General features: G+C 37.4%; 1 protein-coding gene across 39 annotated transcripts in view; it reads right to left on the bottom strand.

Moving 5' to 3' along the window:
• RBFOX1 (RNA binding fox-1 homolog 1) overlaps positions 1 to 18,812 on the bottom strand; it is a 908,679-nt gene that overhangs the window by 697,559 nt on the left and 192,308 nt on the right. For 3 of the 39 annotated variants that reach the window (XM_063342846.1, XM_063342843.1, XM_063342848.1), the window contains exon 1: positions 3,684 to 3,801. The exons of 30 other annotated variants lie outside the window; for them this stretch is intronic. Coding sequence is in view for 2 of the 9 variants with exons in the window: in XM_063342829.1 (XP_063198899.1) it covers positions 4,004 to 4,048 (45 nt within the window). In the remaining 7 variants the exon portion in view is untranslated. Of the gene's footprint in view, positions 1 to 3,683; positions 3,804 to 4,003; positions 4,477 to 18,812 lie in introns of those variants that run through there. 6 more of the 39 variants (XM_063342829.1, XM_063342833.1, XM_063342864.1 and 3 more) reach the window with 6 other exon arrangements.

Genomic DNA, 18,812 nt, shown 5'->3' with positions numbered 1-18,812 from the left:
GCAGTAAAACTGGGCTTTTTGTCGTGTTTAATTGCTTGAATTCATAACCTAGTTTTGCTGAATCTGGATGTTACTGCTGAGTCAAGCAGTTTCTCCATTTTAATAGTTTAAAAAAGTTTGAATGTGTCTCCATGTTTCTGAAAGGAAACTCATGTTTCTGAAAGGAAACATTCTGTGATACTACAACATTTGTTTTAAATATTCCTGACCATCAGAAAAATCTCTCTCTCCAGAAGCCTTATTGCTGTGCATGAAATCTGTAATTAACTACAGAACAAAAATAGTCTCTGATTGCAACCTGGTGGAAGAAGCCATACTGTGCTTTATTTCCAATGACAATGACGGGAAATCGCAGCCTATGCAATTTAACATGCTTAACTGAAATCAAATGCAGAACAGGCATGAAGACGACAAATGCAAAGCAGAAATCCTTAACACTCTCTTCCAATCCCCCAAAGCAAACACATTCTCACACTCTCCAAATTGAAGTTCAAGTAAAATAAAAGTAGTGAGCGTACAATGTCACTGAAGACAGCAACTTTGCTACGTTCTTTAACATCTCCATTTGAAAGCTTAAAAAGAAAAAAAAAAAAGAAGAAAAAAAGGAATAGACGTATTCCTACAGGTACAGAATGCCACTACCGATGAGATATCAGGCTATAAAATTAAACTTTATTCACAGAAAAATTTAGAAAGAAATGCTACCAGAAATGTGTCTGTCACATACTTGTTTCTTTTCGCTAACTTAACTCTCTGCTATCTCGCCCAAATGCAACCCCCTCTAATTTGAATTTTAGAGAAAACATATTTACGATGGACCTTTTAAAATGAAAAGCCTGCACTTCTCTTCCATCTGGTGACTATGTACTTACAGTAGGTCTTGCATGCAAAAAGGTGTACCTGTGAAAATCGATCATCTACGTATCAATGTATTCTACTGAATTTGTTATTTCCTGACAACTCCATTTATGAGACCTATTTCTTTTTAACATATTCCAAAACAAAATTAAAGCTGGGTAACCCTTCTAAATTGATTTTTATATGGATTGAAAATATGACTATTTATGGCAGAATAATAGTTTTGAAAATTGAACCTTATTCTCACTTAAAGTTAATGCATTTCAAAAGTTATGCTTAGTTCCTAGCAGATATTGTAAATAATATCCCAGCCTTAAAATATACATAAAAAACCCCAAAACACTGAAAAATCATCTCAAGTGATCAAGGCCCTCTGTAGTCTTTCTTCCCATCTCTAAGATCTAGAAATACACTATCTTGTGACATAATCATTCTAAGAAAAACTCACAAATCCTTATCACTGAAGTTGACTAAAAGCTTAACTTTAGTAGGCTTGAGCCATCTTAAAAATAACTCCTTCTTAGCATATTACTTAAATTAAAATATGAAGTAAAATTTAGACAAGGTATTTTCTATGCTTAAAATGCTCTACACATTTTTGTACCCTTGTTTACTTTTCATGATATTTCTCCACAAATACTGACACAATAACTTAGACGCAAGAGTAAACCATATTTATTTTCCTTCTCCTTTCCAATTTGATGCTTAATTTCTAACATTGATCTTAATAAAATTTATTAAAATTTAATAGTAATATTTTTCATGATAATAGAAAAAGTCCAAACTTCCAATATTATACTTAAGGACATTTTTCTAGACCTTTTATAGCATTTAGAATACTGCAAGGCTTATCACTGAATAAACCAATTTATTACTTGTTCCTGGAAAAGTTTTATGTTTTATGAGCAGAACTGAGACCCTATGTGAAAATTTTATCCAAAAACATTTGAACAATTCCATGATAAAGATATTACTGAAGTAATCGGTTTGAGGTTATAAAGACTAAATATAACACCTTGCTATATAATAAAGTTGTTTCATTCATCTATTGTTATGTTATTCTGATTTCAAGTATTTTTTTATGTAGAAACAGGTAAAAACATTAAGCTCAATCTTTCTAAAACTATGCTTGGAAAAGGGCATAATTAATCCTACTTACACTTGCCGAGGTATCAGCGTATTGGATGTTGAGATGGCACTAACCGTCCATAACTTCTTGCCCACATATTAAAGGAAAGGCAATGGGAATATGAGATGTATGTTTACAACATCTAAAACACCAAGAAATTTAGTACTGCTTTAGGAAGAAAACCTCTGAAACAGATAATCAGATCCCTAATACATACAGAGGTTTAAACAAAGTAAACCTGCTGACACAGACACTGCACATGACAGAGAAGCACCTATAAAGGATCAAAACCAAAGTCCTTTCCAACTTCCTTTCCATTAAATGATTCAAATATGAAAATAGTGGTAACATATTCCACTACTGCTCTTGCTGTAGACAAGGGAATGCTGTTTAGTTAATAGCAGTTTTGGTCATTTTTCAGAAGTCAACCTCATTTGCACGTTCAAAAAACAGATCAACAACATGAATACTAAATGTATAAGCAAAGAGCTAGAATTTATGAACAGAATATCAGGACATTAAAACTTTACACATCTATTGCTTCATTTTAGAAATAAATATGAAATCAATGTACTGTATTGGTAAGTATTTCATAAGATTGCAGACTTTCTATTTAATATGTATATAAATCCTAATTACATCCATATCAAGACCAAATTCCTTATCACTAGAGAACTGACAAATACAAAGACTGGCTTGGATCTTACTAAATTCCTGAATATCCATCTAAATAAAATGCCTGAGGTGGAATTTAATACACGGTCCTGAAAGCAATGTGATTTTATGGTGCCTAAACTGCTAACCAAACCCTTACTGTCTGAAATGCAGAGCCCAGCACTCCGCTACTAGACTGTGCCATAGTCTCCTACATGTGAGAGCAAGTCTTTTAAAAAATATGATAGCCCTATTAGAGTATGGAAGAGATTCCTTTTTTAAAAGCCAGGAAAACCCACTTTCCCTACTCCCCTCAACATTTTTTACACACTTTGAAGCATGCAGTTTTTAAAGAAAGAAAATTCCTAAAGTCATTCAACATATTTGAGTTACTCTGCAATTATTTCCAGGTGGCAACTGATATGCAATTTTAAATCTCAATCTTTTATACTCTATTTCTGCTTTTTAAAATCTATATATGTATAAATGGATTGTTAGCAAATTTATCTGTATGCCTAAATTGTATTTATTAAGAAAGTGTTACTGTTGTTTTGTCCCACGTATTTTAACAAGTACAGTAATAGAACTTTAAAATCCTCATTATAAATTGTGTTTTCTAACGTCACGATATTATGCTGATGATATACAGGTACCCTAAAGTTAAATACGCAACCAGTTTGGTCAGGAATCCTGTAAAATGTCTACTAAATGGCAGTAATTCATCTGACAAAACCATTTCTAATGAGATTCCTGCCATATTTCATATAAATGCTAATACATATCCCATCAAAAGAAAGTTAAACAGCTCTTTGAAGATGAAGTTCCCATAAACTTCAGCCAGTCACAGAGGAAGGACAAATAATCCCCCCACATCTTATTTTCTGTAAGCATCACATACGTTCAATGTATTACTCACATAGACAAACCCATGCCATTCACACACATGTACGTAAACACAGCCATAAATATATGCCCAGAGAAATACGACGCGAACATGAAGTGCAGCCCTGCAGTCAGCCCTGTAAGTTTACACACGACACACCTTTGATTAGGCGACAGCCCATCCGCATGCCTCTCCCATCGCTCCTGGCTTTTATTCCACCAGTGGCTCGCGTCCCCACTCCAACCACACAGCCACAAGCCCCACGCACGCACTAACCTCGCCGCATTCCCGTTGGGAAGCCACTGGCGGTGGCTATACAACATCAGCCAAACATGCCAACTTGCCCCCCCCCCGGACCCCCTCCCAACGCTGGCATCCCAGCCTGGGGCTCAGGGTGGCTCTCCGTCGCTCGCAAAGGCAGCCTCCCCTTTCCCCCCACCCCCGCCGCTTAAATTCTTCCGAACCCGCTTCTGCCTTACCTGAAGGGCATCTCCCACGCCTGCAATTAGCTGCCAAGATTTCATTGTCGGCTGCGAAGCGCGTCCTGCTGCCGCGCCGGGAGGAGCCGGGAGGAGCGGCGGCGACCGGCCGGCGGCGCCCCACGCCCGCTGCCCTGCCCGGGCACACGCACACCTGCGGCCCCCGGCAGCACCAACCACGCACACGCAGGGACGCCACAGGCGGGATGGCGGTGCCAGGCACACCCGCCGGGTTCAAGGTCAGCCCCGCCGGGGCAGGCTCCGCTCCGCTCCGCTCCCCACGGTCGTCGCCCACCGCCGCCCGCCCCACGCCTGGCGCGGGCAGCACCGCGCCGCCCCGCTCGCTCTCCGCGGCACCTGCCCCTTCCCTGTCCCTTCAAGCGTTAAATATGGCCCACATGACAGAGCAGGGCACCTTGCGCGGTCTTCCGAGCTCACACTTGACAACCCATTTTAACCGGGGAGCGGTGAAACGCCTGAAGGCAGAACGCGAGCGCTTCCCATTCCTTACGCTGTCCCTACATTATTCACCGGGGCTGTGGGACAGTATCTATGGCTTTCAGTACGCTGCACTCTACACACTGCTACAAGACGCTAAAGCCCTTCTGCACCTTTTTCCCCCCCCTTGCCGTATCCCTGACAGGCTTTGCAGTAAGCACATGCATTCAAAGAAGTCATTTTGTTTTATTTGTAGATAAGAGCAGTTCCACACTGGCTTAGCTAAAACCCACAGCCTTGCGGGAAAGGAAGGTGGGCAGGGGGAGAACAGATTACACACAATAATCCATTTATGGAATGTCTTAATGCATGGATTAAACATTAGGTATTTATGAAAATAAATAGCACGTGGTGCTAAAGTTTGTAGGGCTTCACTATTTTGATCAATCCTATGTAAACAAAATGTTATATAAAATACTTAAAGAAAATATTTAACCAATATTTAACCAGAATGGCCAACGTTTTGGTTAAATGATTATTGATTTCTTATGAAATTCTGAATTTGTTATAAATATTAAAAATAAAAATATTTTTAAGACAGAGACTGGCTGGAACTGAAGCAAAACCTAAACGTCTTCCCCAAGAGATGGTAGCAATTAACCCATTTGTGGAGCAAAGAAAAAAAATCTGTTTGTTTCAGATAGACATTGAAAAATCATGTCTTTCACTACGCAAAAGCATTGCTTATACCCTACCAAATAAATTGTTACTTCAGAGTACATCTGTTTATGCAACTGGGATTACAAACTGTAAACAAATAACTGCTTAGACCAAAGTGAAAAATTCTAAGCATACTGCTCAGAGGACCTCTCTAATTCTATAAAATTTATTTCCGTACCACATACATATTATTTCTCAAGAATAATAAAAAGTTCAGTAAAACATCTTTCAATATTTATCATTATTCCGCAATCAAAAAGGAGACTAACAAATTCATCTCCAAGATTTCTATTAATCATCCCCTTTTCGCATATACAAGTCGAAGAACTTGTGCTCATGTTTGGCAGAACGGGAGAGACAAAGTTTAATCATGTTCTACGAAAACTGAAAAAATACAATATAATACTAGATTCCAATTCTGATTTCGTAAGATTTTTCTTAAGTTTTTATTGTAGTCACACTCATTTTATTACCTGAAGGGAAAAGACAACTATCTACCTTGACAGACTATGGCACGATTAAGGCATCATAATAATAATAAGGCCTAAGTGTATAATTTAAAAAGTAGAATGTTGCAAGGGCTGGCCTGACCACTGGGCTAATAGCCAAAACAAATCTCAGAGCTCACATTGGCTTATTGTGTGGCCTTGACCAAATTATTCATCTCCTCAGTTTTCCCACTTGTAAAATTAGAATACTGCTACTTACAGTGCCTATCTCCTATCTCTTACTTCTCAGGAGGGCTCTGAGGATTAATGACCCTACAGTGCTCTGAAAATGAATAAACACTAACTGCTAAGCCAGAGTTAATACACTTTAGAGCATTAAAGCACTGAAATACGAGAAATTCTAATTAAACCACCTTGTGTGTCTAAACATGGATGAACTAAAACACAGGGATTACTAAACCACGATCTCCTATCATTTACAATCAACAAAACACTATGGGTTGGCTTATAGTTCTGTTATTTAAATCTGAGTTTGATCTCTGTCCATTCTTAGTACTAAGCTCAGAATGGCATTAAAACAGCACCAGCAGCAATTGCCCCTGCTACCTGACAAAAATATCTGTCCAGGGCAAGGTCAGTCCCAGTGAAAGCAGTGAAGGAACACCACCTTCACCTCCAGCCTCTCGTCTCTAGCCTTTGCAGCACATACGGTCATTCAATCAGAGGACCTGCAATTCTGGCAGATGCTCCACGTGGTACTCGGTGCTGTTCTTCCGAGACTGCAGTTCTTTTTTCAAGTAATGAAAAAGAGTTTAAACTAATTAATTATCTCATTAGCAATAAATATGGGGGGGGGAGCACTGCCATAGAACATACTGGCGCAATAAGCTGCATCATTCACAAGTTGTGACAATGATCAGGTGATCAATGAAAATAATAGTCCAAATTTCCATACCCAACTTAAAAAAAGAAACAGAATAGTAAAGTTCTATGTCAGTCCATAGAATTAACTTGATAAAATGTATTCACACATTCATTTTCACCACTCACTCTAAGTGGTGGATAACTTTGGTCTTCTGATTGTTTCTTCCATCTCACATATGAACATGAGATAAAATTCTTTACATGCTCTAGTGGTCAAACGATGCCACCGCATGCCCTTGAATCATTAGTACAGGCTTTGCAAAGCTTTATCTGGATGCCATCCCCTTGTTTGACGGCATGGAAACTTCAGTAGCTTTGTGTGGAATGACACACATTGCAGCAATGACGTTTATGGAGCAACACCAAGACCAAGAGTTAAATTCACTGTGATCAGCGGGATAAGCAAAAGCTTGTGTCAGAAATTGCAACAGGTAAGAAGAGGTTCTTGCTGTGGTTCAGCAACTAGAGATCTTTGTCCTGACTTTCTTACACACATCATCGGGAAGACATCTCTCTAATCTCTCTTCTTTCTGCTATACTTGCAGGGACAAACATAACTAACTGAAACATTATTGTGAAGGCAGTGGCTACTGAAGTTTCTGTAATTCCAGATTTTTACCTTTTTTATTTGAGATTTTCAAAGAAATACTTTCAAATAATTTATTGAATAGTACAGAAGAGTATCATCACATTATGTCTCATGTTACATCAGAAGTTCTAATTAAATTTAGCTGTTTATTATCTATGCCCTTACGTCCTTTTCTCCTTAAAAAAGGGAGTCTTTTTCTTCTGAATTTTCCACTTTACCAAGGAAATTACTTCACAGAGAAAGAGATCAAAGTAACTAATTCTAAAGTAGGTGCCTTTTAGTGAATGGTGCGGCTTGTTTGAGTTTTTTAAAACTGATCCAAAGGTATGTGTCTCATATAGAAAGCTTCCAGCTGAAAATCTTCAGTGTGTAATTGGTTTAGTCTTAACTTCTTGAACTAAGTTTCTGTGCTATGGGAACTATTAAAAAGCAAGATAATATTTGAAGGAAAACGAAGGCTGGCAAAATCCAAGAGTAGCATCTCGAGCAGAAGGTAATTCTGCACCTGTACAGTTTTGAAAATACGTCTTATACAGGATAGTGAAATGTGGTTTAATCTTCAACGCATTTATATGTCAAACACACGGGGGCTCTCCATGCCTGACGGATTGCTGCTGAAATGATTTCTTTCTTACATGCCATCTAATGATCCAGTACTATTACAGAAGGTAAACCTAATGAAGCATATTCAGATGGAAAAGTATCATGCGATTTATGATAAACTTGCTGCAGTTTTATTCCAAAATGGTTTACGGTTACAGTGTGCAAGTCTAAGGGAGATGACCGACATGTGAAGAAACACAACATCAATCTTATGTCACAATCCTAACAAGGCAACTGAAGCTCAAGGAAACCTAAACCTGAGAATTCATAATATGACACTGATGCTAAATATAATCTTTTGGAGAAGATTTAAATGATATGGATTTTTAAACCTGAATAATCAAAGAAATACAAGCAGAAAACACAAGTTTTTCCTCTACCAAGCAGAATTTAAAATGTTCTCCACAGGCCAGATTCTGCAAGCATCCACAATATTGCTAACTTTACAATGAGACTAATTAGAAGAGTACACAAAAATAAGTGGGTCTAGCATTAGGCTTACATAAGGGATGTTCAAAAGAACCAGTGACATAAAGTACTAGGTGTTCTCACAAATTATTCCTCTATATACTCAAAACATGAGTAGTTTTTCTTTAGCCCCTTCACTCACAAATATTATCTATAAAGAATTTGTAAATGTGATTACATCCATCAGAAATGCTTCATTTTGCATTGTTAGTTTGGTTGTCTAGTCTTTTTCAAGGAGGTATACTGAAATTGATGTCGCTAATGTCTCTCGAATGTTCTAGTATTGTTTCAGCTATACATACAATTATAGTAGTTCACCAATGAGGTGACTTACACGTTGTAAGTGTCCCAAGACATGCCCTTTCATACTTTTACTGTAATGCTACCTGCAAAACTTTGTGAACTATTAAATGCAAAATTTTATTGGCTATCTTTATATAACAAAATCATGCCTAATTTAATTTGGAAATAAGTGTAAGAACTCAAGCGCTATCAGTAAAATAGGACGAGGAATATTATTTTGATGCAATTTTGGCATAACTAAACTAGTATGGATCTAATAAATGTTACTTCAAACCTTGCTGCAAAAAAAAGGTTTTTTGCATAAATGCTATGAAAGCTGTCATAAAAATAACAAGTCATCCCTGTATTCACCCCCCTAAAAAGAGCCCCAAATGCATATTCCACAGGATAGTGATTTTTTTGCACAGCTGCGGCTGCTTAGCAGGTCATGTTCAAAATATGCTTATCCAAAGACCTAAAATAAAGCAAAGTTTCTGAAGATCAAGGAAAAAAAAAAAAAATGTATCTTCTTTTTCTCAAGTATAAGGAAAGCGCAAAAAACAGCTATCAGAAGCATTCACTTTAAGGCTATCAACTATTTTTTTCAGATTGTTGCAATGTTTAATATGAAACATATGATAATAATGCATCTACCAACATGAAACAGGTCTCTGAAAAGCCTTGAAGCAAAGTAATTCGTCAAGTTCTTATACATATCCACAACCCTGCTGAAATGCTAAACTATTCACAAAAATTACATTACTAGAGCAAATAATATTTCAGCATGAACAAGGATTACTAGTTAAGGCTACAACATGGACTTTTAACACTTCACTATATATTCTCTTCAAAGGTAATCTCGATCTGCTTTTAGATGCTATTCACAAACAAATCAGAACTCTTTGTTTAGTAACCTTTAGAAAACACAGCTCTTTTCTGTATTGTGAATTCAAAATGTTTTCCAATTCTGCGATCTTTTTTTACTTCACAAAGTATTACTGCAAATCATTTCCTCAGTAAAACTGTAAAAGGTTAATTTGTCTAAAGAGCTCCATGAGCAGGAAATACAGATATGACAGTGTTCGCCATACCAGTACAAGACGAAATGTAAAAACACAAAGGAAAATATCTAAAAAAAACCTGGAAGTGCAATTACTTGCCACTGTAGATCATTTTGTGCAAGATATACCTTCAAAATGATAAACTACAGCCAATTCCACAAAACAGGCCCTCTGAATGCTACTCCTAACTTTAAACACAGTTAACAGAGTCTGAGTTCGGACCTCTCACTCTACCTTCATTTCCTGAGTAAAACACAGCGAGCACGACCCATATGAGACGTGTGAGTCTGACATGTTGCCTGTACCTATAGGCAGTGATCTGAGAAAAGAAAAAAGAACGATGGGCAAGTTACTCACAGATTTCTATAAAAATTTTGGCACAAAAAGTGCGCAAAGAAACACTCCTCCAGTGCAAATCTGTGGGGCGTTTGGAGGTACAATTCTGCTGAGAAATTGGGTAAATCTGTATTGTTTATCCTTAGTCAATGACAAATGAGCAGCTGTATTTATTTTTACTCAACCTATTTACATTTACAGTTGCTCTCCAGATTGCAAAACATCCCAATGATACTTTTGTCACTGATATTAGATGCATGATATATACTTTGCACTAAAATGCATGTGAAGATTTAAATATCTTTATAAATACAGGATAAAGCACTGTAGGGATTGTTACTTGACATACTTCAAGCATACTTTCATCATTTAATATAATACAATCACACAAATGCCACAACCTTGTACGCTACTGGTGCAGGGGGAAGAGGATGGGGCCACCTTCAGCTCAGTTACTGTGTGCCTTCTCTCCTTTAAAGTCATCTTGGCACAGAGAATGTCACAGCTTGTGGATGCATGCAACTACTTGCTTCTGCTCATTTGTGGCACAACACAGTTGACTAATTAATTTTTTAAAGTATTCGAGATGTGACACTTTATATATGGGAATGAATACAGATTAGCATTACAATAATCACAAAGCTTTTGTAGCCTCAAATTTGTCTTCTTCCAGCAAAGTTTCCTTTAATGTGCAAATGAACGATGCCGCTACATATCTTGAAATAAACAGGCTCATTATGGCCATGACTTGTCATATATGCAGGCATTCGGAATTATATTAACAGCATATAGTAAGTTGGCAGATAAAGACAGGCTAAATAAAAGATAAATAACCAACTGCCTGCTATCATATCCAGATGCCTTCATATCAGCGGCATCCCAAACTGGTGGTATGAAAGTCTCCCTCCCCCCACACGTTTATACATTGAAGATATCTTCACAAGTTGTAAGGGCTTCCTTGGCCCAAATCTCAAGACAGAACGGGTTTGCCAGACCGAGTAAAAAGAGAGCACAGGGAACATGAAATCATCTCAAAAATGCAAAGCCAGCAAAAGCTGGGAGATAGGTTCAGAGAGGTTGCCAACACAATGAAAAGCGGAGATAACAGGGAGACGGGCAAGTGGGCTGACTGAAGTCTTCAAAACCCTGAAAATAACTGTTAAGTAAAGGGAAATATACTAATTAATTGAGGGGGGGTTGGGTTTTGGGGGTTTTGGGTTTGGTTTTTTTTTTTTCTTTGTATTCTTTGCAATTTTTGAGATTAACTAAATCAGTGCACCTGAAGTCACTCCATACTTCACAGGCCAGACCTCACACAACGCAAGAGGACCAGCATGTGCTGTCGCAAAAAAGGTGGCTCCTAGTAACTGTTGGTAAACAAGGAGATGCCTAATAGGAGCCTCAGTGCCAGGGCAGTTAAATTATAGGGTTTCCTCTGAAGTGAGATGCAAACTATGCCTCAAAAATAGATCCTCCTTTTGAAGGATCTAAGGGGACAAATGTTAAATTTGTCATCCATCAGGGAATGTATACAGGATACTTTGTATCAACATCTATATATAATGTTTCCAAGAATAATTAGGGCATGATATTTTAAAAACAAATTTCACACATTTTTCTGACAAACTGTTGTGGACTACTGGTGTTAATTTTAGCAGTTTCAATTGGATTTGGTACGGTTGGAAACGTAAGGGGAAATCTGCAGTAATCAGGATGTGACACTCATTAACACTTTCACAAAATACCCACTGGATTTGCATAAAGTCTGCAAAGATTCACTGGTGAATCTTTAATATGAGATTTCCCTTGGTTTTACTCCACATTCAGCTCCACTTGCCCTCCCTCTCTCCTCTCCCCCCTCTGCAAGAACTGCTGTAAACAGTTTATAACAAAGCGTAATTAAATGTACTGAATAACTAAAATACACATATAATTACCCAAAAGCTTATATAATTACATATGTAATTTTGTAAATTGCAAATGGTTTCTGAGAAATTATTCTGTAAGGGAGATAAATACTAGTTGGATACAATGGCAATCCAAGTCACCTAATAAATCTGGAGATTTCCAGACAAGTTTTTTTATGACCTTTGTATAAAAACCATCCACGGCACAGCTTACATACAGCAGAGTCTTTGCATGAAAAGATTCTAGAAAATGGTTAAGTCGCTAAGGTGGCAAAACATTTCTGGTTCTGACAAACATGAAACTATAAAATAAATGATGCCACTATTAAGGGAGACATTTCTTGCTACTGCCAATACCATACAATGTGATGAAAAAAATCTGGGTCATTTAAGTCTCATTTAAGAAGAAGCACAAGCTTCTCAGGAGTCAATATTTACTACCTGTTTTTAGCTGATCTATATAGTACCTATTTGACTACACCGACCACATCAACTCAGGCCAAGGCAACGCATGCCATTACAGCAGACAATGCAATATATAATGTAAATTTCACAACTAAAAAAATGGTGATGTTTTGCTCTTTTGAACTATAAAACCCCCCAAACTTATCAGATTTTAAAATTCTCATTGAAGCTCAGTATTCTGCTGACAAAAATGCTTTTGCTGAGCTTTGGTTTTAAAATACAATTCTACAATGATGATTGTTATGCTGAGATCATAATTAATACAATACACTTAGTTTTAAGTGGATTTAGCATGAGATTCAGAATATTTTTTTAAGTAAAATTCAATTCTCTTTCCTAGCATAAATTCCTGTAAATACACATAAACAACAGTTAATTTCTGGTATGCTATACTCAAACACAAACATTTGTGTCTAAGATAAGCTTTGAAATGATTTGAGCAATGTATATGTAACTGAACAGCTGTACCAGACAATATATTATTTCACTGGCTTGCATTTTGAGCAAATTTATCGACTGAGAGTCTTACTTCATTGCTCCTACTCAACAGACCATTATCTCTCTCTGACATCCCACTGGCACATGAAAGAATCTTCTAAAGGAAAATAGAACCTGAATAAGTATGAGGGCTGGGATGCATTACTGTATTTTTACTTCTGGATAAACTCTTGGGCTCAGACCATCTTTATGTCTTTTTTGTTACCAAGTAGTGGAAGAATGGCAGGAAGAAAAATGCACAGACGGAATTCTATTTGTTTTGCGGATTCTTTTTAAAGATAAATTAGAATATCAGAATTTAGGGAATTTGGTTTTTCCTGATGAAAAACTGTAAATTGTACTGAGGTCACCTAAGTTTAAATACTTGTAATTTTTGAAGTTTTCTCTCTGACCGCTTTCCATTTGTGGGGTTTTAATTATTTATTAAAAAAAAAAAGGCACCACAAAAAAACAAGACTAACCAACCCAAGATTGATATATTTTTTCTGTTTTGTTTAGTAAGCAGTATTCACATTCCAATGCTTTAATACTTCCAAAGTGCAACTGAACACAAAGCAACATTAGGTATTGGTAAGTAAAAACTCAAAAAATTTTCACTAACTCAGTCGTACCCATTTCTAAGTCTTACCCCTCACAATACTATTTGTACCCATATAGAAAACCACAACATGCTCGAGATAATGTCAATATTCACAATAGCAACAACATACTCCATGCCATTCCTCAAGTAATTCTCCTTGAAGAATTCAGAAGTGGAGCGTTAATGACGGCAAAACACTCTGGCATTTATTGGTTGCAAGACTGCAAACATTCCACTCAAAACTGTAGGACAAGAAAAATATTAATCAAAAAAGCATTACAGGCTTCCACAGTGTACATCCTGATGTACTTACACGTGAACTTACTGACCTTGTGACAGAAGTGATGGTTATTATTGAACAACCACTGTGAAAATAGTCTGTTAGAAAATAAAAAGTCTTCACTTTTATTTCACTAGTTCAGGTGACACAGTAATGACTCTTCCGAACACTATTTCTCAAAGCTGTCATTTATTGTTCACTAGAGGCAATTAAAACAAGTTCATCCCCTGTTTCACTTCTCATTTCTCTGTCTCAATACCACGAACCTTTAAATCAAAACATACGGATGTTCCGTTGTCCCTTGAAAGAAAGCAATGTAAAGCTTATACGGACAGCCCTTTTCTGCCTTGCACCAGGTCAGAGATGGCAGGCAGCCAACTGGGTGAAAAATAAATTTCAAAATGGAAAACCAGGAAAAGGAAGAGGACACAGTGTATTCTGGTGCTTCATCACTCCCTGTGCTTGGGTGTACTAGTCATTTTTGTTGGGTCAAGGGGACCCACTGCCTCACGCACTCCCATACATTAACTCAGTAATAACTCCAGTATGGATAGAATACATTTCTATGACTATATGGTGATTTTTTGGCGCTCATCCCTTGTATCTGTGGCAATTGCACTGCAGAATTGAAGAAAGCATCCCTAGACAAAACTTTGAAATCAGGTGCCAGAAATTTGGCCCTGAGGAATCTGAATCAGTATGAATTTCTTAAAAAGCAGACAATACGGGAAGACAGACCAAATATTTTGAGGATGACAGAAACTCCTGGATACAAAGCTGGCACATAAGGAACGAGACCGGGCAGACAGATGTTGGCAAGTAGATTGAGCAAGGTGCTCAGAGCAGCCAGGGCTGTCTCCTCTAGGACTAACACTCAGTGCAGGCAGAGGTCTATCCACATGAGAGACATACCAGCTCTGATTTCTTGGGTATAATTTTGGACATCAAGGTTATGAATCCTTTCCCCCACTATCAATGGCAGAAAATGAAAGATCTCATTTTACAGTGAGAGCTCTTTAACCTGGCAATTGAATAAAGACAGCATTCCACAAGTGAGGAGGCATATATAGCTTATATACATTATTTAAAGAGCTAATAAAGACGTGGCCTGTGTCAAATACAGCCATGTGCCCCACTTCCCTCTGTCTGGCATAATCAGTACTGGTCAGTGGAGAACAGTAAAGTTCGTGGAAAGAGGGAGAACAAGGAGAGCGTATACTCTGAACTACCCAGCGTAATGAAGCAGTGTTTCCAAGAGCCAGACTCCGGCTGTTTCTGCTCAATCTAGGACATGGAGCTAAAGATGGCACTAAAGGAAAGGCATTCTCCCAAAGGAGGAAACACTGAATTACACTTTTATCATGATACTATGCTCATCTCCCTGCTCCAGAGACTAACTTCTACCAAAAGTGCTCTTCCAGAGAGATCAGAATTCTTTTTAAAACCACATGAAAAGTCAGCACTATTATTTCATCCTAGTATCACTATTTTTCCCCTCCTGATCTTAGAATTATTGTTCCTACCAAATGCCACCAACTTCTAGTTTTGAGGTTCAGATAATTTCATGGCCTTTGCTCTCCTCACTTCTCTTCAAGAAAACCCTCAATCCCACCACTCAGAAAATAGTGTTTTTACGGCATTCTAATTTAAGTGCTAATTTTACCTGGAAAACAAAATGTCATTCACACTTTGAAAAACAGAGAAGGAAAATAGTGAAAATTCAGGAGACGAGTCAAGGCAACATATTCCACATTGACTTCAACTGAATAAAGTTAATTTGTGGATATAAAGTTTTGAATGAAAATTACAGTAACCATAAAGCTTCAAGTCAACTTTATATCATGTTGTAATAAAATATTACTCAAAGGTTAAGTATGTTGTATTTCACTCTAGTGGAAAGTTAGAATGAAAGAACAAACAGGTTTAGGAGATTATCCTAACATATAAAAAATACATTTATATATGTGTGATACCTATGTATTTATATTTTTATATATAAAATCACAGAAAGGTTCCCAATCTAATAAATTTGCTGGGGCTTTTTAAAGAAATACACTATACCATTATTCCATCAATTCTGTACCGCTTCCTGCTGCTGCCTTGGCAAGGTGGTGTCCAGCTGCAGAATGTTGTTTGTTTCCTTACCTGCCCCAGCAGGGCACAGAGGGCTGTAACCCTGAACACAAGTGGATACAGGACTGCTTGTTTAGCACAGTGTTGAAGATTCTGTCACAGGTAACCATTTGTGAGTACAAAAGTAACAGATTTCTTGCCACAAATTCAAACATTATGATGTGGCACTATCGTCCATGTATTATTTGCGAAGTCTGACTGATTTAGAACCTGTAGCAGCAGCAACTATGTGTTTCTACCGAATTTTAAAAAGTCACTCCCTGTAATCCTTTTCTCTGCCTTTCCATATAAGAACTAAGACTTTAATTTACCTGAGCCAGCATCAATTAGTCAAGGAGATAGAAAAGATGGTAAAGAGTATGTTAGGACTTAGGTAAATAAGATTCATTTGGAGGTAACTTGATTTGAGTAGTGAAAATGGTGGAAAGTGGGGGGAACTCCTAATAGTTTGAGGTGTGAATTTGTTAACGGACAAGCAATGAGACTCCAAGCAGCCTTCACTGCCCTAGACAGGCTAACAAAGCAAGCACAAGAGGTAAAAGGTTGCCCAGAGAAGCTGTGGCTGCCCCGTCTCTAGAGGTGTTCATGGCCAGGCTGGATGGAGCTTTGAGCAACCTGGTCTAGTGGGAGGTTGGCATCCAACCCCCCCATGGCAGGGGGTTGGAACGAGATGATCTTTAAGGTCCCTTCCAACTCTAGCCATTCTATGATTCTAAAAGATACAGCACTAATGGGGTGAGGACAGGTGTTGAGAGATCCAAGCAGTAAATAAAGCAAGTTTCCCAGAAGATTATTGCTGGGCTTGAGTTAATGTTGCAGCAAGAACAAACTGTGGAGAGAGAGATGGAGAGGAAAGGAAAACGGTTACCATTCTGTTTACTGCATTACACTGTTCAAATTACTTCTTTCTACCCTGAACATCTGCTGCACTGAATAAACATTACATATATATTTATACACACACACATATTTAATATCCTCAATAGACAAGCAAGTACAGAACACCATGATTGTGATTATTTGGAGAATACAAAAGCTACAGAGATTTATTTGAATTACAATGCCAAAACCAATGGCCAGCAGTATTTTCTACAGAAGCTGTTTAGATCAGTTGTTTAAAAACAGGCTGGAAGGCTCTGACTACCAATGCTTTAACAATAAGGTGGCATCATCTTTTAATAAGATGGGAAGAGTAAGACTTAATTTTCAAAAGATAAGACAATTTCCTGTATTCTTGTGAGTCATCACACATCATTAAGTCTTTTTTGTATTATGCTAAGAACTGTGGGGCTTGGATGACTGCACTAATTAAACTTGAAGTCAGAGCAGAATGACTTCTGGAACACTACACTGCTTAAGGATTCATCTGTTTTTATTAACATACACATCTAGAGATGAGAGTTGACCATCACATCAACTCTGCTCTGGTAGTTTTATTATTGCTGTTCTAACATTCACACAGTTAGCGACTTTAGCTGCTCCTCATGACACAAATGTCTTCCTCATACAAATGTCACACCTACTATGCATTATTTCTCAACATACCTTTCAATATTTTTTAGATGGTTGCTCTATCTGCATCCTTAGAAGACTTACCAATATTTCAAGAGAACAGAATCTTCCATATTTGTGTTTGTTTACATTTTTATAACTACACATCACCCCAAGCAAATAAACTGTATGAGCATTGTTTTCTAACCTGTAAAGCAATGCTTTATGGAAATCGTAGAATTAATACTGTTATTATGAAAGCATGAAGCAACAAGGGTAAAATTACAACTCCTCATTACCTCGAAATCTGGCATGAAATCTGAAACTAAATTAAAACTTATCCAAATGCCAAAATCAAGGAAAAGAAAAACAACACCAAAGGCAAAACTAGATTCTCTGTCCTATTTCCTATTCTATTTTTTTTGCATATTTACAGAACAGAAAGACCGAAAAAAGTTGTCTGAACAGTCATAACTGAATCGCCTGGAACAGTAAGTGTCTGGCATGTGTATGAAGGGAAACTTCTTTCCATTAAAGACTTTAAAAGATAGAACTTTATAAATCTACTCCAAATCTATAATCTGAGAGCTCTGAGAATACAGGAAGATTTGACTGTCTTGATGAATCATATACCATATACTGATTAAGACCAATACAATTACACAAAACGGAATAATTTTTACCATATACAAGGAGATATTAAATCATTTGCATGGGCACAACCCAGTAACAAGTGAACTACTATCCATCCACCTGTGGGCAAAGGCAGACAGAAATGTAGATGGCTACATTTCTGCAGCATCGACTCAAAGCAGAAATCAGAAATTCTGCTAAAGCATTCACTGAAACAAGAGGAAAAGTTTTCACAGCTTTTCAGTTGAGAACTTGACAACAGAAGGTGGGATACCAGCCACAATAAAGAATGAAACCAATTGGTTTGTTTTGCAAAATGGGACAGGATTTGTTTTGTTGAAATCCACTGCTCCAATTACCTGGTCATTAGAAAAATGATTCACCATTCTCGGCATCTTCATACCCAGTTCTTCTGCACCCACAACAAAGAAGCTAATCTAGTAGATAGTAATACTAGAACACTGTAAATGAAGTTTTCCCAGGAAAGATGTTTTCATTTGTGTGAATTCCAGTACATAAATCTTCAAAGAATAAGAAGCTCAACAGATGTAATGCATCTGGAATTGACTCAAATAAGCAAATCCAGAATGATTGTCAGGCCAAGAAAAGGAGAGAACGATTGGAATTGCAGTATAAGTCACAGTGTAAATTGCCACTGAACTATCTGTGAAGTCTGCATGATACCACCAGTGACAGTTGTTGAGCGGGCAATAAAAGAGTTAGAAAATAATTGCTTAAAGACTGAAGAACATAGACCTGAGTACAAAGATTTGAATAGACTAAAAAATAAGAATGGAGACAGAAGGGACAAATACAGGTTTACTTCCTACTCCTAAAGAGAATAATAGTACAAAAAGTACAATCACAATGGTCAGACCACCTGGCAAACACTGTTCACCGTGATTCAACAGAGTGAAGAAATAACGACCATCGTGGCTGAGTTTTCACTGAG

Source organism: Chroicocephalus ridibundus, chromosome 8 (assembly GCF_963924245.1).
Source record: "Chroicocephalus ridibundus chromosome 8, bChrRid1.1, whole genome shotgun sequence".
Taxonomy (NCBI): Eukaryota; Metazoa; Chordata; class Aves; order Charadriiformes; family Laridae; genus Chroicocephalus; species Chroicocephalus ridibundus.
This window is presented reverse-complemented; position numbering and strand designations above follow the sequence as displayed.